This window comes from Gadus chalcogrammus, chromosome 1 (assembly GCF_026213295.1).
Source record: "Gadus chalcogrammus isolate NIFS_2021 chromosome 1, NIFS_Gcha_1.0, whole genome shotgun sequence".
NCBI classification, from domain to species: Eukaryota; Metazoa; Chordata; class Actinopteri; order Gadiformes; family Gadidae; genus Gadus; species Gadus chalcogrammus.
The window spans coordinates 8,429,780-8,456,243 of record NC_079412.1 but is presented as its reverse complement, the minus strand read 5'-3'; the positions used below and the strand labels follow the sequence as shown (position 1 = coordinate 8,456,243).

Below are 26,464 nucleotides of genomic sequence, written 5' to 3'. Positions count from 1 at the left end.
ACTATACAAATCACCATCAGAGAGAGGAAGAGCGTTTTGAACCGAATTAGTTACAGTAAAAAGCATCTCGCTATGCTTTAGAGAGGTCTGTTTCCTATGCTCAGGGCTGTCCGTTGGCTTTAATGGTGTGTGTGTGTGTGTGATCTTTCCAGGGCTGTCTATTGACTTTGAAAAGGAGCAGCTGTACTGGATCAGCTCGGGGAACAGCACCATCAATCGCTGTGAGATGGACGGATCCAAACTGGAAGTCTTGGACGGCGTTAAGGGCAAACTGTACAAAGCCACCGCACTGGCCATCATGGGTGAGGAGGAACCACTCCCAGCAGCCGCCCCGAGGACATTCCTCTGGCGTTACTCTGAGGAGACTTTGATGATGCAAATATATCCAACCCAACATCCAGCCCAGATGATGCACTTGTTTCCATGATGTAACTTCCCGCTTGGCTCCGGTGTGCAGGAGACAAGCTGTGGTGGGCGGACCAGGGCTCGGACCAGATAGGAACATGTGACAAGAAGGATGGGGGCAGCTGGAAAGTGTTGCGCAACAACACGTCCCCCATGTTCCACATGAGGATCTATGACGAAGAGGTGCAGAAAGGTAAACCCTGAATCCCCTGGGGCTGTTTGTGCACATCCTGGAATGAAGTAAACACAACTTGTGTGTGGTTTGGAATGTTTTTGCCTAATTTGATTTGAAGTCTATGCAAACATCATTTTTGCAGTTTGTGGCTTTCGAGACAGTGTGTGCCAATGTTGTCATGCATCGTTTAGATTAGACTTTATTGCAAAAGTACAACTAAATGGGATGTCTGTATTTCAACCCACATGAAGAGCACTCGGGACAGGTCATCATATTAGGGGGACATCTAAATGGAATCGATTCAATACACCCTGGCTGTTTCAAGTGCCGCTCACCGAGGTGACTCTAAACTGTATCCTTTGTCCTGCAGGAGGGATCAACCTGTGCAGTAACAACAATGGAGACTGCTCCCAGCTGTGCCTTCCCACCTCCCCCACCAGCAGGGCCTGCATGTGTACCGCCGGCTACAGCCTCAAGACGGAACAGCAGTCCTGTGAAGGTGACACCCATGTCCCCCACTTGCATGTCTTTGACAATATTATTTGAATCTTTAAGCACATTGGACAAAACATATCATACGCCTCCACATTATTTATCCATTATTCAATGTTTTAAAAATGATGTTAATGATTGATGACTGAATATACCTTTTCCACCTAATTAGTTTCTTTAATATATTATTGGTGTTCCCTCCATTTCTTGGCATACACGTGGTGGTTCAGTACTCGTGTTTGTATGTTTGGAGGTAGAATGAAGCCAATGCTATGTCTTCGGTGCTGGCGTTGTCTCGTATGCCGGTTCTATCCTCAATCGCTGGTACATACTCGGAAGGCCAGGGAACTCGCACAATTGTGGGCTGAGTTGGTTTCTGAGTTTGTGAGTCAAACTAGTTGTCTTACATGCTATCCTCTTGGTCTAACAGAACTAATATGGGAAAAACCAATCTTAAAACATTTTGTATTCCATTAATAATACTCTATATTAATAATGCAAAACATTAAAGATGAATTGATTAGTTATGGGAAGGGATTCAGACATGTGGTTAGAAAAAAGACATGCATTATTGGTGAATTCTATGAATACTTTAAGTAACTTCAAATCCATTCACCATGTTGTTTCACCCTCCACTGAGAGTCCCATTCGGTCCGGTGCTGATTCCACGCTCTCTCTCTTTCTGAACAGGCATGGGTTCATTCCTGCTCTACTCTGTCCATGAGGGGATCAGAGGGATTCCCCTGGACCCAGGGGACAAGTCTGACGCCCTGGTGCCCGTGTCCGGTACCTCTCTGGCCGTCGGCATTGACTTCCACGCTGGTGAGAGATCCCATCCAACGCCCCATCGCTCAATCAGTGGATTCCACTCCCAACGGGGGAATCAACCTTGCCGTTGTTCCGTCCCTGTGCTCCTTTGACCCTCCCTTTCCCTCCCAGAGAACGACACCATCTACTGGGTGGACATGGGTCTGAGCACCATCAGCAGGGCGAAGCGAGACCAGACGTGGAGGGAAGATGTGATCACCAACGGCATCGGTCGCGTGGAGGGCATCACCGTGGACTGGATCGCAGGTCTGGGGCACAACGTTCTAATCAGAATAACAAAATCATAGTATAACCTCCACCGCTCATCGATGACAGACAATTCCACAGAAAATGGTTATAAGCACCAGTTATTTATATTACTAAATAGTTATTTCGAACACATTTAAGAGAGCTTAAGGTTGGGGGGCTGTGACGACGGTTGAGTCTCTCAATGTGGTCAATGTACAAAGCCACTTGGCGTGACGTGTTGCATCGTGTTCCCAGGGAATATCTACTGGACCGACCAGGGCTTCGACGTGATCGAGGTGGCCAGGCTCAACGGGTCCTTCCGCTACGTGGTCATCTCCGCCGGTCTGGACAAACCCCGGGCCATCACCGTCCACCCGGTCAAAGGGTGCGTCATCCGAGTGGCAGGACCACCCACCGTGTGGTTTGGATGTTTGCCCAGCGGGACGTTGTTAAGCGATCCCCTCTCACCTCGATGCTGTTGTTTTGTGGCGCTGCAGGTATCTATTCTGGACCGAGTGGGGTCAGTACCCCCGCATCGAGCGCTCTCGCCTGGACGGCTCCCAAAGATTGGTCATGGTGAACGTCAGCATCAGCTGGCCCAACGGCATCTCCATCGACTACCAGGTCCGTGAAGCCCCCCACCCCCCAGAACCCCTCAGCACGATCAATATGAACGCTGTTGATCCTTTAACTCGACTTCATCCTATTCTGATTCAGAGTGTACATTTATGTTTACTTTTGCGTTTTGTAGTTAGTTAGTTTCTTTGTTGACGCTGGTGTACATGACAGGAAGGTCTGCTGTACTGGTGCGACGCCAGGACGGACAAGATTGAACGCATCAACCTGGAGACGGGGGAGAACCGGGAGCTGGTGCTGGCCAACAACAACATGGACATGTTCGCCGTGTCCGTCTTCGAAGGATACATCTACTGGAGCGACAGGTGGGTCTCAACATCCCTCTGGAAGCACCGTTTAGAATCAGGACCGAAACGATGGTGGGATGTGTGGCAGCAAAGGCAGGTGTTGTTGTATTATAGATACATTGGCTGACTGTTTTGTCCTTTTGTCCAGGACTCATGCCAACGGCTCCATTAAGAGAGGCAGCAAGGACAACGCCACCGACTCCGTTCAGCTCAGGACTGGCATTGGCGTACAGCTCAAGGACATCAAGGTCTTCAACAGAGCTAGGCAGCAAGGTACATAACCAGACGCACACGCCCACAGAGACATAGACACACACAGACACACACAGAGACACACGCGCGCACACACAGACACACAGACGACCACAGAGACACAGACAGAGAGACACACGCAAACACACACAGATACACGCGCACACACAGACACACAGACACACACACACACACACACACTCTTCCACTTTCCTAGAGGGCTTTGGTGTAATTAACACCAAAGTCCTCTAGGGAAAGCTTGCTGAAACTGGTTTACTACTACATAAAGGTGTCAAGTGTAGCGCGCTCTATGATATAACTCCATAACACGCGTGATCGTCCCCTCCTCCCCCAGGCACCAACGTGTGCAAGGTGGACAACGGCGGCTGCGAGCAGCTGTGTCTGTTCCGCGGCAACGGCCAGCGGACGTGCGCCTGCGCTCACGGCATGCTGGCCGAGGACAACAGCAGCTGCCGCGACTACGACGGCTACCTGCTGTACTCGGAGCGCACCATCCTGAAGAGCATCCACCTGTCGGACGAGACCAACCTCAACGCGCCCATCAAGCCCTTCGAGGACCCCGAGCACATGAAGAACGTGATCGCCCTGAGCTTCGACTACCACGGCGGCGGCGGCAAGGGCGCCAACCGCGTCTTCTTCAGCGACATCCACTTCGGGAACATCCAGCAGATCAACGACGACGGGACCGACCGCAAGATCGTGGTGGACAGTGAGTGTTAAAGATCCCACGTCACGCTTTTTCAGGGTTAATAACTGCCTTTGGGGGTACTACTAGAATATGGTGGCATGCCTCTATGTTAGAAATACCTCTCATCATTCTCACACTGTTCATTTCTGCAAAACCAATTTCAAGCGTCTTTCAAAAACGTTGTACTGTTTTGGATCGTGTCGCTTTAAGGCCCCCCTCCCGAGTAGCCCAGTCTGCTGTGATTGGTCAGCACGGCCCACTCTGTTGCGATTGGTCGAACGCTTTGCACGGGTGTCTGCAAATTCCCACCCGCGGGAAGTGGTAAACACTGCAGGTAGCCGGGAAGCGGAGACTTCAGCATCGCCCGGAAGTAAAGTTTGAGCGCAAACGAGGTGTTTCAGCACTTTTGAGGGGCGTTAGTATAGACGTGTTAAACATACCAACACCACTCATCCCGTTACCGTGGGGCTTAAACCTCACCCCACTACAATACACTGTGTACTTTGAGGCTCCAAATGGAGCTATAGTGTATCTCCCCAAAGACACAGAATGGCTAATGTTGCTTACAGCGGTGACTTGTTGTGAAACACAAATCAAATTCTTCCTCGGATGATTGTTTCAAAGTGACACTCTGTGTGTCAGTGTTGCCACTTGGGGTTATGGCTAGGAATCGCCTCTCATCACATGTTGTCCTTATCTAAAGACAAGAAAAGGGTTCTTTTGTGTCTGTTGCATGCCCTTGGCCTGCTCATCATGTGGTCTGCATAAAGAGACCCCCGTGAACATCTCTTTTGGATATGGGAACCCAGCTGGCTGAGGGCTCTGGGTCAAGTAGAGGGACAAGACCACACACATGCACCCTTGGCCCATAGCTCTTATCCCAGTCAAGTGTTGTTTTAATCCCACTCCCATTAATGATTCAAGGGCAGGTGCCTGAATCCCATTACGGTGAATTCACATTTAAAAGCCCAGAACTATTTTCAAGCCTTCAATGTTTGATACATTGAATGTTTGATGTGGTTAATGTTGCCTAGACGTCGTGATCCTAATTCATGTTATTGTGTTGTTTTATGTAACATTGTTTATTAACACAAAGCAATTCAGCCTAAATTACACAATATCAGAAAATACAAGATCACTTCCTGCAATAAAAGGACATCGCTGGGGAGAGGAGCTGGGGGGAGGAGCTTGGGAGAGGAGCTGGGGGGAGGAGCTTGGGGGAGGAGCTTGGGGGAGGAGCTTGGGCAGTCGGGGGTCCAGTGACGTCCGTCAGTTCTGTGCTCCGTCCGACGTGGTGTCCAGCACAAAGGGCTGCACCGTGTCCCTGTGGCCCCGCGCGTACGGGCAGCCCGTCAGAACGCGGCGGCAGTCCTCCCAGCGCCTCCCCCCGAGCTCCGCCAGGTCCCGCCGGAACTTCTGGGACATAAAGACGTAGAGGACGGGGTTGACCAGCGCCGCCGACGACGCCAGCAGCCGGGCCAGGACGGCCACGTAGCGGAAGCCCTCGGTGCCCCCCACGGTGCCCCCGATGAAGGAGAACATGAGGGCGTAGGAGGGCAGCCAGAGCAGCGTGAACACCACCACCAGCAGGGCCGAGGTGAGGGTCACCTGCTTCTGGTAGCGCTCCAGCCGCGGCGCGCCCAGCTGCCCGGCGCCGCGCAGGAAGCGGTAGATCTTGGCGTACATCAGCACGATGACGCCCAGCGGGAGCGCGAAGGCGCACAGGAAGAGGGCGGAGCTGTAGACCAGCTGGCTGACGTCCGACAGGAAGGCGAAGCAGTACACGGAGCTGGAGGAGCTGACGGTGCGGAAGGCGAACTGGGGCGCGGCCAGGGCGAGCGCCGGGCGCCCAGAGCAGCGCCACGACCAGCGTGATGCGCTGGCGCATCTGGGAGCGGAAGGCCCAGTTGGGGTGCACCACGGTGAGGTAGCGCGTCACGGCCAACGCCGCCAGCGTGAAGACGGACGCGGCCGAGCAGGCCACGCCCAGGAAGCTGATGGCCTTGCACAGGAAGCCGCCGAAGGGCCAGCGGCCCAGCGCGATGGCGGAGGTGTGGAAGGGCAGGCAGAGCAGCAGCAGGACGTCCGCGGCGCTCAGGGCCAACAGCAGGGTGTCCGTGCTGTGGGGGGCCTGGCTGTTCTTCCTCCGCCGGCCCGCCAGGATGGTGATGACCAGGGAGTGGCCCAGCAGGCCGGTGGCCAGGATGAGGGTGTCCAGGGTGGGCACGACCACCTGGACGATGCTGCCTTCCCCCCTCGCTGCACCTATCCCACTGCCGTTGACCAGCTGAAGCTCGGAGTCGGCCATGGAAGGTCCTTCAGTCATTTCAGACGAATGCCCTGAGAGTGACCTCTGTGGAAGCTCAGACCAGAGCCGTCATGAGCACGCTGTCACCCCAAAGAGATGTCAGCAGTATCAGCAGCTATTCAGGCAATCAAGATACGAACACTCAGCTGGGGTATATAGCCTGGGACATATAGATGAGACATATATATATATGTATACATCCTGGTTATTTCCTAGTTAGTTCATACCCTTGAAGAAAAGTTGAAGTTATTCTCAACCTTTTCCCATCAGTTGATATGAAGAAATCCAGTTGTACTCACTGAGGAAATGAAAAGATGACCTTCCATGAGGTTTTTTTTTTTTTAGATGTGCTCCAAAGATGAGCAAACCGGTGTTTAAACTGCACAAACGCAGCGGTAACTCTTGTCACGGTGCTATTGATTTCTGGAAACCAGGCAACAGAGAACGAAGGGTTATTGGCCGCTATTCCACACGAAAAGCATTCTGCTCTACTCCAAGATGAGTGCTCGTATTGGTTAGCGTACTCCTTGTCCTTTTTCTCACAAGCTCTCCAGAAGCTTGCAGCCTCTCGACACCATCGGCGATGGCGAAAATCCTCTAGTAAATCTCAAACGGTCTTCAAGCTCCAATTAAAAAGGACTTTGGGAAATATCAGAAAAATCCAAATGCATGTGATTCAGGGTAAAGGTTGCGAGTTGTCAGCAGGCGACAGGGAGCTGGGAGCTTTTGTCTGTTGTACTATGTACTATGTAGCAGGCGTACCGTACTGTTTGCACAGTGGCTCGTCTGGTCCGGGTAAAGAGAGGGGATGGAGGCACGGACGAGATTATTCTCTTACTTCACCTCTGATGAGCTGCGACTCAAACCCACTATGGCCATTCTGTTTTGGTCCGTGTAGATGAGTGGGAATGGAATCCTTTGGCTCTCCATGATTCTCTTAAGCCGTTCGTAGATTATTGAAGATGTGTGTTTATATTCCTCTGACGTAGTGTTTTAGCTACAACGATGTTTATTAAATGCCTCCTCATCCGTCCAAAAGCCCAGTTATCCTCACATTCATGAACTGTTTGACATGAACAAACAGTCCAGGCTTTTATTGTCGAGCAACGGCGTTCATAAATGTGGTTTCTCGGATGACGGGGGGGGAAAAAAGGTTGGAAACCTTTTGAAGACACGGTGATGCTTAGTGCCAAGTAGCCTTCACGTAACTCTGTGTATATTGTAGTGCAGTCATTGCTCGAAATAGAGCTTCAACAGATGAAAGGGTACTGAATTGATTGTAAGAGAAAGTAGGCAGGTAATATGTGGATAAGTGGGTGAATATAGCTGTAAAGAAATTTATTTTTCGGTGGTTATGGTCTCACTTTTCTTTTCTTTTTTAAACCTGCCCGCACCTCCTAAATTAACCATTCCCCCCGGAGAGAGCTTCATTTCTGAAAGGAAGACTTCAAAAATGATTTGGAATAAGGCGTGTTGAGGACTAGAGGCAGGCCGCCACTAAAGACTGGATGATTGATTTAAAGTGGATCCAGGACTGCAAGCTCTCTGTGTTCCCTCCTCCAGACTCTCACTGCAAACCCCTTATACTGGAGTAGTCTTTGCCCTTGACCGAGCTGCACCAAGAAAAGTCCTCCATCATTAAGGAGCGTGGCAAATGATGTCAAGGATAGTCTCCAATTACCATTTTAAGATTTTCCATTATTTTTTTTGTACGGTTATTTAAATGCTCTTCATTTGATAACCTTGTTAAATGTTCTGTATTTTTTGGGACGCAGGGGGAAATATTTGGAAATAAAAAACTGCCAGGAGAAATAGTCAAATAATGTTTTTTCTTGTTACAGCTCGCCGAAAAAAATCTAAATAAATCTATTCAATGAGAACCGAAGTCATGGACGCAACATTGGATACCGACGCTAACCCATGGCTCTCTCCTCCCTCTCCCCCCCAGACGTGGGGTCTGTGGAGGGCCTGGCGTACCACCGGGGCTGGGACACGCTGTACTGGACCAGCTACACAACCTCCACCATCAGCCGCCACACCGTGGACCAGAGCCGCTCGGTGGCCTACAACCGCAACACGGTGGTCACCATGTCCGGGGACGACCACCCCCGCGCCTTCGTGCTGGACGAATGCCAGGAGTGAGTGCTCTGTTCATTCTCACCGTGGTGTGAGAAGTGATGTGTTCCTGTCTAAACAGCCGGGGGGGGGGGGGGGTCGCCCTGTTTGAAAAGGAAACCTCTGGGGGAAATGTAGTGTGTAGCAATGAAGTGTAGGAAAGGAATGTCAAATTTCAAATCCAAAGTATTTTCTTCAAGTTTGGTTATTTACAATTTCAACACAAATTATATTAACTAAAAGAATCATGGGCAAAATGGACATCTTCAGATTTTCCCGACATTTCATCCAAATAACTTCCTGGCTTGTAGACACAAGCCCAGTAGATCTGCGGTATTTCAAACCCCAGAACATATTGTTGGGGAGAATGTTTCCCTGTCCTCTGGGGAAAACCAATCTTCCTGCATGATTTCCCTCCCATCAGCATCATGTTCTGGACCAACTGGAACGAGCAGGCCCCCAGCATCATGAGGGCCTCCCTGAACGGGGCCAACGTGCTGGTGATCATCGGCAGTGACATCAAGACCCCCAACGGCCTGGCCGTGGACCACCGCGCCGAGAAGCTCTACTTCTCTGACGCCACGCTGGACAAGATCGAACGCTGCGAGTACGACGGCAGCAACCGCTACGTGAGTCCTCTGTCCCCTACGCCGAATGAGCTTAATAATTTAACTACCTCCATGATCGTTTTTCCATAGTAATCTGTGTGTGTGTAATCCTCTGAACGTGTAATTGTGTGTGTGTGTGTGTGTGTAATTGTGTGTGTGTGTGTGTGTGTGTGTGTGTGTGTGTTATAGTCTTTGTGTAGCAGTCTGTGTGCGTTTGTAACAGTCTGTGTGTAACCGTCTGTGTGTTTGTGTATGTGTGAGTTTGTGTAACAGTCTGTGTGTGTAATAATCAGTGTGTAATAGTCTGTGTGCGTTCATAACAGTCTGTGTTTAACCGTCTGTGTGTGTAACAGTCTGTGTGTTTGTGTATGTGTGAGGGTGTGTAACAGTCTGTGTGTGTAATAATCAGTGTGTAATAGTCTGTGTGTGTGTGTGTGTGTGTGTATAACAGTCTGTGTTTGATAGTGTGTGTGTTTAACAGCCTGTGTGCGTGTCCGTCCTTGTCCTCTAGATGCTGCTGAAGAACGAGCCGGTGCACCCGTTCGGCCTGGCCGTGTACGGAGACTACATCTTCTGGACGGACTGGGTGAGGCGGGCTGTGCTGCGCGCCGACAAGTACACGGGCGGAGACATGAAGGTGCTGCGCGCCGACATCCCCCAGCAGCCCATGGGCATCATCGCCGTGGCCAACGACACCAACAGCTGTGAGTGGGGGTTCACCTATCCATTCACTAGTGGATCAATAATCAACGAGCCGCGGTGATCAGTAGCTGTGTCGATCGATGCTGATGTCAACGGAGGGTAATGACTGTTCCACTCTGACAGGTGAGTTCTCTCCGTGCCGAACAAACAACGGAGGTTGCCAGGACCTCTGTCTGCCCACTTCAGACGGACGGGTCAACTGCAGCTGCCGTGGAGACCGTCGACTCCTTGAGGACAACATGTGCTCAGGTTAGAGCGAGGGAGCAGAGAAGGGGAGATGGGGTGGATTGGGGAGGGGAAATGTGTCTGTTGTTTAAATCAGAGTAGGGTGTGTGGGGGGGGGGGGGAAGTAAAAATATGTTTGAGGAGATCTGATCTTCAAACTGTATATGAAGTACTAATTTTAAATGAGTAATTAAACTATATTTGTCCACCTTTGCTCCAACCAGCCCTGAACATTTCCTGTGGTAGCGTGGAGGACTTTGAGTGTGGCAACGGGGACTGTATAAACTACAGTCTGACCTGCGACGGCATGGCCCACTGCAAGGACAAGTCGGACGAGAAGCAGTCCTACTGCGGTGAGGCTCTGGTCTGAAGGACCTGCTCAGAATTTCAATGGAAACTTTCCCTATAGTGTTCCACAATATTATTCCACCGTTATCCAATAATTCAAATCACTAAGTAAATTACATCCGTAAAATGCACACACAATTCAATCAATCCCACAGGTTCATAAGGATTACTAACTGGTGTTTTGTAGAACACAAAATCATTTGAATGTATAACCAATCATCATGCTAACCATACTATGACATCATCGTCCTCCACAGCCAATCGGCTGTGTAAGAAGGGCTACCGGCGCTGCATCAACGGCCGCTGCATCGGCCACCAGTTCTGGTGCGACGGCACCGACGACTGTGGAGACCACTCGGATGAACTGCCCTGCAACAGTGAGAAAGAGTTCACCTCATGCGTTTGATCTCTTAGAAGGATGGATTAATGTGCGCCAACCTCTGAACGTACCAAACGTGTTGTCTCTCCAGTGACTCTGTGCAAGCTGGGCGAGTTCCAGTGTAAGGACGGAAGCTGCATCTCCAACTACAGCCGCTGCGACCAAGTGGTCAACTGTGAGGACGCCAGCGACGAGATGAACTGCCGTGAGTGATGGCTCTCTCTCCTCTCTACCTCTTGTTCACTCTCTCTCTGTAGCGCCCCCTCTCCCTGGACTGGGATGGAACCCAGTGCCTTTCAGCTGGGTGTGGAACCCCCCAGCCTCTGTCTTGGTGTACACTGATTGGTTTGGTGTTCTCATCTCCAGAAGCCACCGACTGCGCCCGCTTCTTCCGTCTGGGGGTGAAGGGCGCGTCGTTCCAGAGCTGTGAGAGGACCACGCTGTGCTACCTGCCCTCCTGGGTGTGTGACGGCATCAACGACTGTGGAGACTACTCCGACGAAAGGAACTGCCCAGGTACTGAACCCTGTAGCGGGTACTGAATCCTGTACCGGGTACTGAACCCTGTAGCGGGTACTGAACCCTGTAGCGGGTACTGAACCCTGTAGCGGGTACTGAACCCTGTAGCGGGTACTGAACCCTGTAGCGGGTGCTGAACCCTGTAGCGGGTGCTGAACCCTGTAGCGGGTACTGAACCCTGTAGCGGGTACTGAACCCTGTAGCGGGTACTGAACCCCTACCAGGTACTGAACCCTGTACCGGGTACTGAACCCTGTAGCAGGTACTGAACCCTGTAGCAGGTACTGAACCCTGTACCGGGTACTGAACCCCTACCAGGTACTGAACCCTGTAGCGGGTACTGAACCCTGTAGCGGGTACTGAACCCTGTAGCAGGTACTGAACCCTGTACCGGGTACTGAACCCCTACCAGGTACTGAACCCCTACAAGGAAGAGAATCCATTTCTAAAAATCGAGCTTTAGGAATCAGTACTGAAACATGTAATTATTTTTTTATCAAATGTTGTGTTTATTATTAACGGAGGTGGTGCATTTAAACACAGTTTGATCTAAATACATCACTAGAGCTAAAGCAACACGAGTCAGTGATGATATCTGAAGAGCAGGGCTCCAATGTCTTCTGAAGACGGGAAAGGATCGGGCGCTCCTCCCACACATCACCCCCCCCCCCCCCCCCCTCCCCCCAGACGCTTTTATCGAAAGCGACAAACATTGAGAACATTTGTCAAAAGAAGGAAAAAAACACAATACTTGCTGTCGGTACAGTAAGGATGCTCAAAGAACCAACTGCCAAGCACTTCCAACTGTTAGGTTAACCCATTTTCCGCACACAACAAAGACAGCTGGGTTAAGAGGCTACATGAAGTACTAACCTCACAAACAACAGCCAGCCTGCTCGGCGACACCGCGTCCTCATTAGCAGCGGTGTGTTTGTGTCTCTAATCCTCAGACAAGAGGAAGCTGAAGTGTCCGGTGAACTTCTTTGCCTGCCCCAGCGGCCGCTGCATCCCCATGAGCTGGACGTGTGACAAAGAGAACGACTGTGAGAACGGGGCCGACGAGACGCACTGTGGTCAGTCCTCCAGACTATTCACCTTTGTTCTTCTTTTTTCCATTGTTGTCTATAAAATGTAAGGGTAAGGGTCATCTCAAGGCACAGCATGCAAGGTATTATACATTTGGTGGATCTGTTTAACTAGATAAAAGTTGGTTAATAATGAGCTTTAATGGATCAAATAAACCCCATCTAAGCACTTCCGATGCAGTTAGTAGCAAAAGTTGTGTATTTTTTCAGTTCTCACATTTCTTAAATTATCTTAACTCATGCCAACTCAATGTCCATGTTTATCACTCAATTCTTGTTTCAGCACCAATTGTGATGCAAATCATTAATTTCCTGCATTTTGCAAGTCCAAGGACTGGAACCACTTATAAAGAATCATGTTGACGTCATTCCCTCATGGGCCCTATTGATTCTCTCTCTCTCTCTCTCTCTCTCTCTCTCTCTCTCTCTCTCTCTCTCTCTCTCTCTCTCTCTCTCTCTCTCTACCCCTCTCTCTCTCTCTACCCCTCTCTCTCTCTCTACCCCTCTCTCTACCCCTCTCTCTCTCTAGACAAGTTCTGCACGTTCAGCCAGTTCGAGTGCTCCAACCACCGCTGCATCTCCAGCCGGTGGGTGTGCGACGGGGCGGACGACTGCGGTGACGGCTCCGATGAGGACCTCAAGTGCAGTGAGTTGCGCCCGATGACCACTGCGGACACCGCTGCTCTCGTGGCACGTCACACTGACGTGGGCCGTGTCCGTTGGTTGGACGAGTTTGATGGATGTATAAGGAGGGATCATGTCTCGAGCACGGCATAGATCAGAGCCATGAAGCTTTGACTTCATAGTCTGAACCAAAGTGATGATTGGTGAACAATCTTAAACCTTTGAAGGCAGGTTTAGTGTGAGGGTATTGTGTCAAATGTTTTCCCATAATGCTTTGAATCCAATCCCGTTAAGCGACTGCCTTAGAGGTCATATTTTAACGAGGATTTGATCATTTTCTTATTTGATCTATTTAATATTCTTTAAAGCCAAAATGAATATTATACAGAGAAATAAAAATTAATTCTCTGTAGATCAAAGATATTTAATATGTTCCACAATGTTCTCTCTGTTGAAATCCTAAAACACATAATGAATACATCACTGCCTGCCTTGGAATCCCTTGTTTAAAACCAATTTCCTCAGAGCTCTTGCATAAACACAATTCTGGCTCCTCAGACAAAGACTCGCTGTTCAGAAATTAATGTAATAATACACACGTCATTTGGCTGACGCTTTCATCCAAATTCTCTTGCAGTACAGTGATTGCACACATTGTCAGCATGGAGGGCCCCAGTGCGGAAGGCTTCTCCCAATGTACGTCATCTGTCCGTATGGCATGATGACTCTTCTCGTTCCTCCCCAGAATCCAAGACCTGCAGCCCTGAGGCCTTCCAGTGCCCGGGCTCCCACATGTGTGTCCCCCAGCGCTGGAAGTGTGACGGAGACAAGGACTGTCCTGATGGGGCCGACGAGAGCGTCAAGGCTGGATGCCGTGAGTCCAAAGCCCTAGTGTTGATGTTGTTTATTGGTCCTCCTTTTAAAAAGGGTTGGCACGCCCAGAGCAGCCAGCTCTTGTGGTTTGGTGTCCAGTCTTCCATCCCTTTTAATCACCGACTCTCCCCTTCTAGTGTACACAAGCAACAACACTTGTGACGAGAACGAGTTCATGTGCCAGAACCGGCAGTGCATCCCCAAGCACTTTGTGTGCGATCACGACATAGACTGCTCCGATGGCTCCGATGAATCACCAGAGTGTGGTAAGTGGACCGTGATGGGTGAGAGAGAGAGAGAGAGAGAGAGAGAGAGAGAGAGAGAGAGACGGGTAGAGGAGGTCATTGAGTGTACAACGATAAACAAAGGAGAGGGTGAAAGACATTTAATAAGGGTTGTCACTTTTGGTTCTTATGTATAAGGGGCAACATATTTTATGGTTCACTGACGCAACAACATGAGGATCCTGTCTCTCTTTCTCACAGACTACCCCACCTGTGGCCCGGAGGAGTTCCGCTGTGCCAACGGCCGCTGTCTGAACCAGAAGAGCTGGGAGTGTGACGGGGAGTTTGACTGTCAGGACCGCTCGGATGAGGCCCCCAAGAACTCCCACTGCACAGACTCAGGTAGAGAGCCTCGGTCGATATACACCTCGTCTTACGCCTGAAGACAGGAAAGAAGACTCAAAGGTTGCACGCGTGGGAGGGACAGGAGGGGGAAGAACACAAACGAGATTGTCCATCAACAGGCATGGGGGCACATGGTCTTCATAAGGGCTCACATTAAAAGTATGAACAAGGTTTGGGGGGCGCTTAACCTTGTAAAAATGAAAAAAGAAATCTTTATTCACATTTTTGAAGTGCAGTGTAGTGAATGTTGCGTACACAGTGTTCCCCGAGGAGCTGAACACCACGCGCCTTTCTCCCTCTTCCCTTGCAGAGAGGAAGTGCAACGAGTCGGCGTTCATGTGCCGCAACGGCAAGTGCCTGAACGAGACCCTGCTGTGCGACCGCAACGACGACTGCGGCGACGGCTCCGACGAGCTCAACTGCTTCATCAACGAGTGCCTGAACAGCAAGCTGAGCGGCTGCACCCAGCTCTGCGACGACCTCAAGATTGGCTTCAAGGTACCCCGCTGGTTGGGTGGTTTGCCTGGGGTGGGCTCGGCTGCCCTGGGCCTCGGGCCGTTTCTTCCCCGGGGTTGCTTAACTTCCAGAGCTTCAACAGATGAGAGGCTGGGAACAACCCGAGATATTTGTAATGCAACCCTCAACTTAATGTGATTTGAGTAGAATAACGAAGGCTACGTAAAAGTAATTGCCTCTAATAAGCCTTATTGGCCAAAAGGATGATGGATTATGTATCTTGACGTGCAAAGGCAGGAACGGTAATGGCGAGGAAGGAGGCTCGGCAAGATGTTTTGGAACCGGACTTGTGGTTATACAACACCGTTTAAAAACCTGTTTTGGTTCTCTTGCATGAAAGCAGGAGGCCCGGTGGTTAAGAACAGCCTGAACTCCCTGTGAACCCCCAAGAGCAGTGTTATGGTTAGCTCGGGTTTGGGTAAACTCGGGGAGACGTTTCAGAATCCTCCAGTTTGATAAGGAAAACAAAATGTCCGGCCGTCTCCTTAGGCTACTCCGCTGCTATTTGGTGACTGCATGAAAAAGTTTGTGTGGATTTCTGCGGATGAAAAAGGAAGACTGCTGTGTGTTGACACCCCCTCTGTTCCCTGTGCCCCCCTCCAGTGCCGGTGTGAGGCAGGCTTCCAGCTGAAGCGCGACGGCAAGACGTGCGTGGACGTGGACGAGTGCACCACCAGCTACCCGTGCACGCAGCGCTGCATCAACACGCACGGCAGCTTCCACTGCCTCTGCGTGGACGGCTTCGAGCTCAGCCCCATCGACCCCACCATCTGCAAGTCCACCTCCGGTACGCCCAGACCTCAGACCTCCAACTCGAAGGACCCCTGGATGGGGCTTCAGCTGTTTTCTGCTGATCGATGCAGCACTGAGTGCCACCAGCTCAAATGTTTGATATCTTTTCCCCCCACCGTATACAGAGAAGGAGCCCTACCTCATCTTCGCCAACCGGTATTACTTACGAAAATTGAATCTGGACGGCTCCAATTACACCCTCATCAAACAGGTAAGCGTGGCAGTTAGACGGTAGAACCACCACGTCCCACATGTGACCAGCGGGGTGGTTAACCCGGGCCTCCTCTCCTGTCCTTGCCTCCTCCAGGGCCTGAACAACGCGGTGGCGCTGGACTTCCACTACGCAGAGCAGATGATCTACTGGACCGACGTCACCACGCAGGGCAGCATGATCCGCCGCATGCACATGAACGGCAGCAACGTGGAGGTCAGTGAGACCCCAGGGACTCAATACTGGGGCCTTATCCACCTAGCGGCCATCTTGGATCTGGGCACGGAGCTGGGCAGGGAAACAGAATGCGGGTTTGAGTCGATGTGTCCCAGTTAAGCCATTCAGATATAAAGAGAAAGAAAATGATACAATGGTTGGTTATTTTGGCTTCGTGTCGGATACTTTTTTTGATAATCATAATAGTTTATTGATATATTATAGATATAAATAATGATTTTACTTCATGCTACTTCATAGAATTGACTCATGGCAATCAACATGTTCCAACGTTGATCGTCTTATTATGAATTACACAGTCAGATCTAGTTCACACTGCGATGTCTTCTTCCTATTCAATACGCCAGCCATATTATAGACGAATAAGAATCAAGGAGATCATTCATCAGGCGCTCTCTGATTGGACGTGAGCTCACTCCGCCTCTACAACGATTGGCAGGTTCTGCACCGGACGTCCCTCAGCAACCCGGACGGCCTGGCGGTGGACTGGGTGGGCGGGAACCTGTACTGGTGCGACAAGGGGCGCGACACCATCGAGGTGTCCAAGCTGAATGGGGCGTACCGCACGGTGCTGGTGAACAGCGGGCTGCGGGAGCCGCGCGCCGTGGCCGTGGACGTGCGCTACGGGTGAGTGAGGGGGACCCCCCCCGGCGGACTGGCTTGTGTTGACTCCCAGCTGAAGGTTATGGGGTCGGAGCCCCGACGTCCGCAGCCCCTCTAGTGGCAAGAAGGCGCGCCTCGACGCTATTTTTAATGACTAAATAAAATGAGGAAAGAAGACGTGCTAAATGACTGAATCGGATTCTAAGTTATGTAATGTGGTTGACCCACTGGACACTCGGTTGAGTCCACTCTCATACGTTATGTGTCTATGTGCGTTATGTGTCTACCAGCTACCTGTACTGGTCCGACTGGGGGGACATCCCTCACATCGGGCGGATCGGGATGGACGGGAGCAACCGGAGCGTGATCGTGGACGACAAGATCACCTGGCCCAACGGCCTCACGCTGGACTTCGTCAACGACCGTATCTACTGGGCCGACGCCCGCGAGGACTACATCGAGTTCGCCAGTCTGGATGGAACCAACAGACACACGGGTGAGTGCCCTGGGAGTGTCCGGTGCGGGGGAACGGCTTTACATGGCGTTGCTGGACAAGATGTTGTGCCTGACATTTCAGCAGGTATCATGAATCATTCATGACGATACACACGTGTGTGTGTGTGTGTGTGTGTGTGTGTGTGTGTGTGTGTGTGTGTGTGTGTGTGTGTGTGTGTGTGTGTGTGTGTGTGTGTGTGTGTGTGTGTGTGTGTGTGTGACGTCTGAATGGGGCCGCCTTGCACAACCACTACAATGGTGGATATTGTCACGTAGCAGAGGAATGCAGGACAGAGCGAGGGGTTCCCCATTGAGATTCCCCGCATGCGCTAAACACTCGCTGAGCACATGAGTGCTCTCCCCCCCCCCCCCCCCACACACACACACACTAGTGTTCCCCCTGTGTGTGTTAAGAGGGCGCTCTTAGCTGCTAGGGAGCTTACATGGCAGGCGGGGCAATGTCTTTCGCTGTGGGAGCATTAGGGAGTCTGGAACCAAGCTCACACACAATTAGAAGGCTGCTGGAGGATAGCGTGGGATCAGGGACGCCGTTGTAGGGCATGTGCAATGCATGCGAAAGAGCTTGCATGCTCTGGCACAATGTGTGGTATTTAGATGCATTTGACTGAATGATAAATCTATTGCCGTTGTTACGTCCTGTTCATTTAAATAACTCGATTCGCAGTCTTTTCCAAGGAGCCATGGTGACGTCTAGACCGGTGACTCAGTATATTGTGCTAAAACACACTGCACTATGGTCTGGGATCTCCATGAGCTCTTCTGACTTGAGCCTCGCTGTGTGCATGCGTAACGAGGCTCCTCCCCCTTCCCCCCCAGTGGGTCTGCCCATCCATCAGAGTTCAACTGGGGGGTCGAAGGTCAGACAGATCACCCCATCATAGCGATAAGCGGTCCCGCGGCTGATGTTGACACGAGCGCCGTCGCTGTACGTGTGTTTGCCTGCGACAGGCGTAACCATGTTTGATCTATATTTTAGACGGCCCTGCGGTGTTTTACAACACACGGCGGCCGTATGGCGTGCTTCCGTGACAGCGCGCACACGCCCAGAGAGCAAACATCAGGAGTGAACACGGCGGGGGAAGCCCCTGATTGCAGTGCTAAGCCTTGTGAAGCGTGCGTTAAGCGTACATGAGTTCCACCACCGCGTATATACAGCCGGGCCGCAGTAGTTGGAATAGGGGTTCAAAAGGCTTCGCTACAACATCACCTGATCAGGCTGATGAGACATCAATCAATCTGACCTGCTTCAAATGAGAAATAGTTTGGGCCGTTCAGGGATTAACACATCTTTCAGTGTGGCATATTGACAGGGTTGAGGGGACAGAGTAATGGTGACAGTAACATTCCATCTTTCATGCACACATTCACACACCGACGGCGTTTGTCGACCCACACGCGGTGACGGCCAGCTGGTCGGGAGCCGTCAGGCTGAGGTGTCTCGCTCAGGGACACCTCGACCACTCCACGGATACCATGCGGCTCTTCCTCCCGAGCCACACGCCGCCCGAAAACGGATGAGTGACTAATAAGAGTGTGTGGTTGTGTCCGTGCCTCTACAGTTCTGACCCAGGACATCCCGCACATCTTTGCCATGACTCTGTTTGAGGAGTACATCTACTGGACCGACTGGGAGACCAAGTCCATCAACAGAGCCCACAAGACGCTGGGCACCAACAAGACCACCCTGATCAGCATCCTGCATCGACCCATGGACGTGCACATCTACCACCCCTACCGCCAGCCAGAAGGTGAGGGCGCCGCGTCACATGCCACCGGCTCGCACCGTTAAGGCTCTGTCCGTACCGCAGCGACCCGGGTTCGAACCCGGCCCTGGTCATTTGCGGCATGTCCTCCCCTCTCTCTCCCATACCTTCCGTCTATCTCATTCTATAATAAAACATAAAAATGCCCAAAAAATCATCTGGTAGACTGTCCTAATATTGCCTTTTTGCTGTAATGATGGTGTTCTAAATCCTAACATAACATGTCCATAATAGAATAATAGAATTTCCCTTTTCCTATGATTCCATTTAAAATTGCATTTTCAGTTTCCCTAGCTAAGATCATCGGTAGTTACTCTTGACTTTCTTTTATGTTAAAAAAAATCGCTGTGCTCCAATGCTAAACTATTGAACCAAGAGGGTTGACGTCTTCCCTCTCTCCCATCCCTCGTGTGCGCAGTGCTCGATCACCCTTGCCAGACAGACAACGGGGGCTGCAGCAACCTCTGCTTGCTCTCCCCTGGAGAAGGATACAAGTGTGCCTGCCCCACCAACTTCTACCTGGCCAAGGACCGGCACACCTGCATGTCCAACTGTACGGCAAGCCAGGTAAAACGGGATGAACACAGAATAACTCTGTACTCACTGTGGAATACCCTCTTGGGTAGGTTAATCTCTGCCGCCACAGATCTGGTTCATCTCTCGATAGGTCTGGTTCATCTCTCCCCCAATAGATCTGGTCCAAATCTCCCTATAGTTATCTGGTTCATATACCCATATATCTGGTTAATCTCTCCATTGATCTGGTTCACCTCTCCCTCCATAGATCTGGTTCATCTCTCCCTCCATTGATCATGTTCTCCTCTCCCTCCATAGATCAGTTTAACCTCTCCCTCCATAGATCAGTTTAACCTCTCCCTCCATAGATCTGGTTCATCTCTCCCTCCATTGATCATGTTCTCCTCTCCCTCCATAGATCAGTTTAACCTCTCCCTCCATAGATCAGTTTAACCTCTCCCTCCATAGATCTGGTTCATCTCTCCCTCCATAGATCTGGTTCACCTCTCCCTCCATAGATCTGGTTCATCTCTCCCTCCATAGATCAGTTTAACCTCTCCCTCCATAGATCAGTTTAACCTCTCCCTCCATTGATCATGTTCTCCTCTCCCTCCATAGATCAGTTTAACCTCTCCCTCCATAGATCAGTTTAACCTCTCCCTCCATAGATCAGTTTAACCTCTCCCTCCATAGATCAGTTTAACCTCTCCCTCCATAGATCAGTTTAACCTCTCCCTCCATAGATCAGTTTAACCTCTCCCTCCATAGATCAGTTTAACCTCTCCCTCCATAGATCAGTTTAACCTCTCCCTCCTTAGATCTGGTTCATCTCCCCTTTCTTTCTGTCCTCAGTTTGTCTGCAAGAATGACAAGTGCATCCCCTTCTGGTGGAAATGTGACACGGAGGACGACTGTGGAGACCGCTCAGACGAACCTTCAGACTGCTGTGAGTGTCTGTCTGTCTGTCTGTCTGTCTGTCTGTCTGTCTGTCTGTCTGTCTGTCTGTCTGTCTGTCTGTCCGTCCTTCAGTCACATTAACCATGTTCTATATCAGGACCTTATTGAGTGTCACCTGTTCCTCTCTACAGCTGAGTTTAAGTGCAGGCCGGGTCAGTTCCAGTGCGGGACGAGCATCTGCACCAACCCTGCCTACATCTGTGACGGAGACAACGACTGCCAGGACAACTCTGACGAAGCTAACTGCGGTACCTTTCAATGTCTTTCATTGGCTCTTGATTATAATTCTCAATGTGCCGCTTGTATTACTTTGCAATGTTGACGTCATATTATGGTACGGTTAAGATTTGTGTGCGTTGATAAGAGACAACAATAGCATCTGACTGCAGGTTCCATAAACCTGACCTGAATCATTGATCTCATGTGGAGACCATGGCCCAGCACCAAAATATATAATATAGCTTAGAATCATGAAAAGGGGACACAAAGTGTTGTAATAGAGGAGTCTGATGGGTGGGGCTGTTCTCTAAAGACAGGAATGTGTGGTTTATGATAGGAGGCACAGTGGGACAGAGAGCTAGAGCTACACAAGGGAAGGTCAGATTGTGTCCATGTGAACTACAGAGTCCCCATGGGACTGGTGCTCACAGAGAGAGCAAAACTTGTTCCAAGGGTCTTTCAGTGAACAATAAAGGGGTGATCACATTAAAAACTAGCCTATTAATTCTGTTTGATTATTCCACACCATGTAATAATTGTGTTTGTGTGTGTGTGTGTGTGTGTGTGTGTGTGTGCGCGTGTGTGTCCTTATGCATCTGTGTGTGCTGCAGACATCCATGTGTGTCTGCCCAGTCAGTTCAAGTGTTCCCACCCCAGCCGCTGCATCCCGGGTATCTTCCGCTGCAACGGCCAAGACAACTGTGGCGAGGGGGAGGACGAGAAGGACTGTCGTGAGTACACAATGCCTCCGTCTGTGGCGCTCTGTCCGTTGTTCTGCTGTTTCTTCACTAGTACACAACTGTTTATGATGGCTGAGGAACAAAGGATGTGCAAAGAAGTAACTTCCTATACAAAATGTTGTCTTGCTAAGTGAAAGTAGAGCGCCTTAGTAGTAGAACTCTGTGCTTAAAGTTTAAATAAGCTTGAAATATCATTCCAGAGCCAGACCTTCTTGGCTCAAGCTGTTCTCATGCTAATACATAATTTGATAACGTAAATAGGCATGAATTGACCTCATTCAAATGACCTAAATAAGAATGATAACAAATAATTAAATGATCTGTGATATGATAATAAATCATTTATTAATGTTATTAAGCATGAGAATAAATAGTTAACTAATGTAAATAATCAGGAGAATACATTTTAAGATGCTTCCCCTCGTCACGTCATCCAGTAATCCCCAGTGCTCACACATTTTAGCATTTTCTTTTTTATTGTATTGTATCTTATCCTGTGTTCTCCACTGCTGTTTGGCTGTGGTAACAAAGGAACGTCCCCTCTGGGGGATTAATAAATGATCCATCTGTCTACCTAGCCGAGGTGACCTGCGCTCCCGCCCAGTTCCAGTGTGCCATCACCAAGCGCTGCATCCCGCGGGTCTGGGTCTGCGACCGCGACAACGACTGCGTCGACGGCTCAGACGAACCTGCCAACTGCAGTAAGGCCTCCGTCTTCTCCTTCATCGTCGTCACTATCATCTCACAACCGAAAAACGTTGTCGGGGCAGCAGTAGCTCAGGTGGTAGAGTGGGTTGACTGGTAACCGGAAGGTTGCCGGTTCGATCCCCGTTCCCCCTAGCTCCTCCTCCTAGCGTCGAGGTGTCCCTGATAAAGACGCCTCGCCCTGACTGCCTCTGACAGGCAGGCTGTCGCCCTGCGTGGATGACTCCGCCGTGAAGGTGTGAATGAATGAATGTAGTAGATTTGGATGAAAAACAGCAAAATCAGCAAAATCCCCTAAATATAAATGAATCACATGGTTCACACAGTTCACTGACTGATAGGTCAACTGCTAGCTGACGATTAGCATGACTTAACCTTTTTATTCCATAGCATTTTGTTGTGTAAAAGGTTTCAAGTTTTACATGACTGCATTTCCTGCTTTGCATGCCTCCAGCGAGTCCTTCTCCGTGGTCACGGCCTGTTCATGCCTCAGAGATCCCTTGTGTAAATGAATAACGCGAGTGTTCCCCCTGCAGCCCAGATGACGTGCGGCGTGGACGAATTCCGCTGCAAGGACTCTGGCCGCTGCATCCCGGCGCGCTGGAAGTGCGACGGTGAGGACGACTGCGGCGACTCGTCGGACGAGCCCAAGGAAGAGTGTGGTGAGGACCTCTTAGTCCAGGAACACAGAACAACACACACGACACGACGACACATCCGTAACGAAGACAACAACACAGAAACTCGCGTGACGACACAGTTATTCACGGCCTTTTTTCCTTTGTGCGCGTTCTCCCGCGTAGCCGAGCGGACGTGCGAGCCATATCAGTTCCGCTGCAAGAACAACCGCTGCGTGCCCGGGCGCTGGCAGTGCGACTACGACAACGACTGTGGAGACAACTCTGATGAGGACGAGTGCGGTAGGACGCCCGCTCATCTCACTCTCGGCCTCGCCCCGGCGGGGTGTACACACACTGCTCCACGGTGTACATCTTACACACGACCGCACCGTAGTCATCACTAACGCAGCTCTACCATGTTCCATGTAAAAACTCATGGTCACGTGCCTGTCTGTTCTCACTGAGCGTATTTCCATTAACATTACATGAACATCACCTCTGGTGACCTCTTGTGCATCTCCACTCATCTGATGTTTGTTTCATTTCATACTGTCCTGTCGGTGTGACCCAGAGGTAGGTCTCTCCACCATTCGTACGTGTGCGTGCTACCTAGCCTGCCCCATGTCTGTCGTCCTGACCCTAGTGTTGTGCTGTGTCTGTGTCCCGTCTCTGTTGGCCAAACCCATGACAGCCCCCATGTTACCCCTACTAGGAGGTGAAACGGATCTGGGAAGAAACATTTGAAACAAAACGACTGTGGTGTTCTCCGTAACCACTAGATGGCACCACATTTGAGTGTACAAATAAGGCTAATATTGCATTTAGAAAATCCAATTCAATAGAAAGATGCATGGATTTACTTAGTAGTAAACAATGTTAATAATAATGATTAATGAACTACCTGAAGCTCCATTTCACTCTCATTAGACCACCTAAATCGAACTCCTTTCCCGCCCTGTGTGGTGTGAACTGATGTACGTTACGTTTGATGGAATCCCCTGTTGTGGAGACGGTCCGGTCTCAAACCCCTCCTCTGGTCCGTTTGTTCGTGTCTGACCCTCAGTACCGCGCCAGTGCTCCGAGAGCGAGTTCGCCTGCAAAAACGGCCGCTGTATCGCCGGGCGCTGGAAGTGCGACGGAGACCACGACTGTGCTGACGGGTCTGATGAGGTGAGCGCCGAACCGCCGTCGACGCCAACCCTTAGTTTCCCTTGGTTATTATAACGTTATACTGACCACTGCCTGTGTCCCTTCCCCCCCCCAAGCATGAATGTGTCCTGAAGTGTGACCAGGACCAGTTCCAGTGTAAGAACGCCCACTGCATCCCCATCCGCTGGCGCTGCGACGCCGACGCCGACTGCATGGACGGCAGCGACGAGGAGAAGTGTGGCTCTGCTGGTGAGTGTCTGTCTGTCTGTCTGTCTATCTGTCTGTCTGTGAAATTATGTGGTTTTGTGAATGTTTATCTGTTTTTTTGGGAGGGTTAGGCTATTATTCCGTGACAGTAGGAATAAAAACTTAACTATTCAGTAGTTAAGTTTAATTCTAAAAATACACATTTTCACGTTCAAAAGCTAAATGTTTTCCCAATTGAGTTGTTATTGGGTAACGCAGCCGGCCGGAACAAAGAGCCTGTGATTGAAGTGGTGCCCTGGTGTCCCCGTGTCGTCTAGCTGGGAGACACTGCCCCCTGGATGAGTTCCAGTGTAACAACACGCTGTGCAAACCGCAGGCCTGGAAGTGTGACGGGGAGGACGACTGTGGAGACAACTCTGACGAGAACCCAGACGAGTGCAGTAAGAACAACCACTGCTGTTACCACCGTTCTTACTGCTGCTGTTGCTACTGCCGTTACTACTCAGGCCCAAACCCATTTCTACGCCTTACCCCTTACCCCTTCCCCTTACCTCTCCCCTTACCTTTTTTTTTTGAAGGGGGAAGGGGTAAGGGGTAGAAATGGGATTGGGCCTTAACCTCAGACAGCCTCCTCTATGCTTCCCTCACTAAATCCTTTAGGCCTCCCTCAGTAAGCGTCCTCTATGCCTCCTAGAGTCAGCGTCCTCTATGCTTCCTCCGTTCACCTCCTCGTCTCCTCTCCTAGGGCGGTTCCAGTGCCCCCCCACCCGGGTCTTCCGCTGTCAGAACGACCGGGTGTGCCTTCAGCTGTCCAAGAGGTGTGACACGGTGAACCACTGCGGGGACAACTCGGACGAGCTACACTGCGGTGAGCTGGAGACTACACTTTGTACATTTGCTGTTTGATAGACAATGCAAATACTAGGGTTGATGTTTATTTGAGAGGCATTTTCCGTATTTGTTGAAATTCTTTCTGCATCCCGACAGTAATCAATGATCGAAACAATATATAAGAATGGGGTATCTATGGCTATCTACCGACCCTACCTATTTGTAAACACTGCCCGTGCACACATCGCCAATCACCGGAGTCTCCCATAAGGCTAGTCAGACCTATTGCTGATGCTAGCGATCTAGTCAAGTGTTTTGACATTCATAGACTCTGACTGCAATCTACATATTGCATACTCCTTAGCATTTGCCAATGCCAACAGATTCCCCATATTCATTGAGAATGGGAGTGCAACTTCTACCCTTGGCGGTGTTAATGCCATGCTCTACTGGTGCTCTTTATTTATTTGTGTGTGTGTGCGTGTGCGTGTTGACAGACGTGATTCCAGCGGTGCCCAGCTGTGACAAAGACCAGTTCCTGTGCGCCAACGGGAAGTGCATCAGCTCCACACTGATCTGCAACTACTTCAACGATTGCGAGGACTACGGCTCGGACGAGATCAAATGCAAGACAGGTAAGCCTAGCTCAGTTTCTCTGTTTCTGTGACCTGGTGTTAGCATCAGGTTAGCCTAGCTCCGTTTCTCTGCTTCTGTGACCTGGTGTTAGCATCAGGTTAGCCTAGCTCAGTTTCTCTGTTTCTTTTACCTGTTGTTAGCATCAGGTTAGCCTAGCTCAGTTTCTCTGTTTCTTTTACCTGGTGTTAGCCTCAGGTTAGCCTAGCTCAGTTTCTCTGTTTCTGTGACCCAGTGTTAGCTTCAGGCTAGCTCAACTTCAGTCCTTTGATTCTGTTACCTGGTGTTGGCGTCAGCGTGTTGCTGCTGACATCCACGCATGTTGTGTGACTCACAATTCAATTCAATAAAAAAAAAGGCCTGATTGGCATGAGAAACAAACATTTCACCCAAAGCGGGTAAACAATAAAGTGGAAAAAATGTTAAATACAAAATATATATACATTGAAGATATATTATTAAATACGAATATATAAAAAGTAAAATGTGGGATATTATAAAAAATGCAGTATCTCCGATAAATGGGTATATTTAAGATACAATGTAAATGCACAGTATTCACTCACTCTGTTTCTCTGTGCAGACACCAAGGTGAATGACTGCAGGAGCAACAGGACCCAGTGCGGGGACGGCGACGAGGCCCACTGCGTCACCAATGGCACGGACTCCTTCTGCTCCTGCAAGCCTGGCTTCCAGAAGACCGGACATCGCACCTGTGGAGGTAGGGATCCCGGGCTGGAGCCCAAACGGTTCACCCAAGTCTCCTGCATTTATGTCCTGGTCCCGTCTACGTTTTAGCTTATATTTTGGTGCCTTGGGTGC

The 26,464-nt window shown here is 50.3% G+C and overlaps 1 protein-coding gene, 1 non-coding gene and 1 pseudogene across 2 annotated transcripts in view; 2 read left to right on the top strand and 1 right to left on the bottom strand.

Annotated features, from left to right (window-relative positions):
- The window catches only part of lrp1ab (low density lipoprotein receptor-related protein 1Ab), a 91,810-nt gene that overhangs the window by 55,494 nt on the left and 9,852 nt on the right, over window positions 1-26,464 (top strand). The window contains exons 32-74 of the mRNA XM_056587077.1: window positions 153-302; window positions 458-598; window positions 951-1,079; window positions 1,763-1,894; window positions 2,012-2,146; window positions 2,384-2,513; window positions 2,626-2,752; window positions 2,918-3,069; window positions 3,200-3,324; window positions 3,659-4,033; window positions 8,269-8,458; window positions 8,860-9,064; window positions 9,555-9,747; window positions 9,869-9,994; window positions 10,195-10,323; window positions 10,576-10,695; window positions 10,789-10,902; window positions 11,064-11,213; window positions 12,167-12,289; window positions 12,831-12,947; window positions 13,671-13,799; window positions 13,936-14,064; window positions 14,284-14,424; window positions 14,738-14,925; window positions 15,547-15,730; window positions 15,861-15,946; window positions 16,043-16,162; window positions 16,623-16,810; window positions 17,077-17,282; window positions 18,862-19,050; window positions 19,484-19,632; window positions 20,434-20,527; window positions 20,670-20,786; window positions 21,369-21,488; window positions 22,076-22,198; window positions 22,739-22,864; window positions 23,006-23,122; window positions 23,886-23,992; window positions 24,088-24,220; window positions 24,496-24,618; window positions 24,924-25,046; window positions 25,507-25,644; window positions 26,226-26,363. Coding sequence (XP_056443052.1) covers window positions 153-302; window positions 458-598; window positions 951-1,079; window positions 1,763-1,894; window positions 2,012-2,146; window positions 2,384-2,513; window positions 2,626-2,752; window positions 2,918-3,069; window positions 3,200-3,324; window positions 3,659-4,033; window positions 8,269-8,458; window positions 8,860-9,064; window positions 9,555-9,747; window positions 9,869-9,994; window positions 10,195-10,323; window positions 10,576-10,695; window positions 10,789-10,902; window positions 11,064-11,213; window positions 12,167-12,289; window positions 12,831-12,947; window positions 13,671-13,799; window positions 13,936-14,064; window positions 14,284-14,424; window positions 14,738-14,925; window positions 15,547-15,730; window positions 15,861-15,946; window positions 16,043-16,162; window positions 16,623-16,810; window positions 17,077-17,282; window positions 18,862-19,050; window positions 19,484-19,632; window positions 20,434-20,527; window positions 20,670-20,786; window positions 21,369-21,488; window positions 22,076-22,198; window positions 22,739-22,864; window positions 23,006-23,122; window positions 23,886-23,992; window positions 24,088-24,220; window positions 24,496-24,618; window positions 24,924-25,046; window positions 25,507-25,644; window positions 26,226-26,363 — 6,231 coding nt within the window. The remainder of the gene's footprint in view (window positions 1-152; window positions 303-457; window positions 599-950; window positions 1,080-1,762; window positions 1,895-2,011; window positions 2,147-2,383; window positions 2,514-2,625; window positions 2,753-2,917; window positions 3,070-3,199; window positions 3,325-3,658; window positions 4,034-8,268; window positions 8,459-8,859; window positions 9,065-9,554; window positions 9,748-9,868; window positions 9,995-10,194; window positions 10,324-10,575; window positions 10,696-10,788; window positions 10,903-11,063; window positions 11,214-12,166; window positions 12,290-12,830; window positions 12,948-13,670; window positions 13,800-13,935; window positions 14,065-14,283; window positions 14,425-14,737; window positions 14,926-15,546; window positions 15,731-15,860; window positions 15,947-16,042; window positions 16,163-16,622; window positions 16,811-17,076; window positions 17,283-18,861; window positions 19,051-19,483; window positions 19,633-20,433; window positions 20,528-20,669; window positions 20,787-21,368; window positions 21,489-22,075; window positions 22,199-22,738; window positions 22,865-23,005; window positions 23,123-23,885; window positions 23,993-24,087; window positions 24,221-24,495; window positions 24,619-24,923; window positions 25,047-25,506; window positions 25,645-26,225; window positions 26,364-26,464) is intronic.
- LOC130392224 (small nucleolar RNA SNORA57) lies at window positions 1,270-1,404 on the top strand. The gene has a single exon (XR_008896991.1). It is a non-coding gene; the product is annotated as a small nucleolar RNA SNORA57 (small nucleolar RNA).
- On the bottom strand, window positions 5,282-7,069 carry LOC130379985 (galanin receptor type 1-like; annotated as a pseudogene).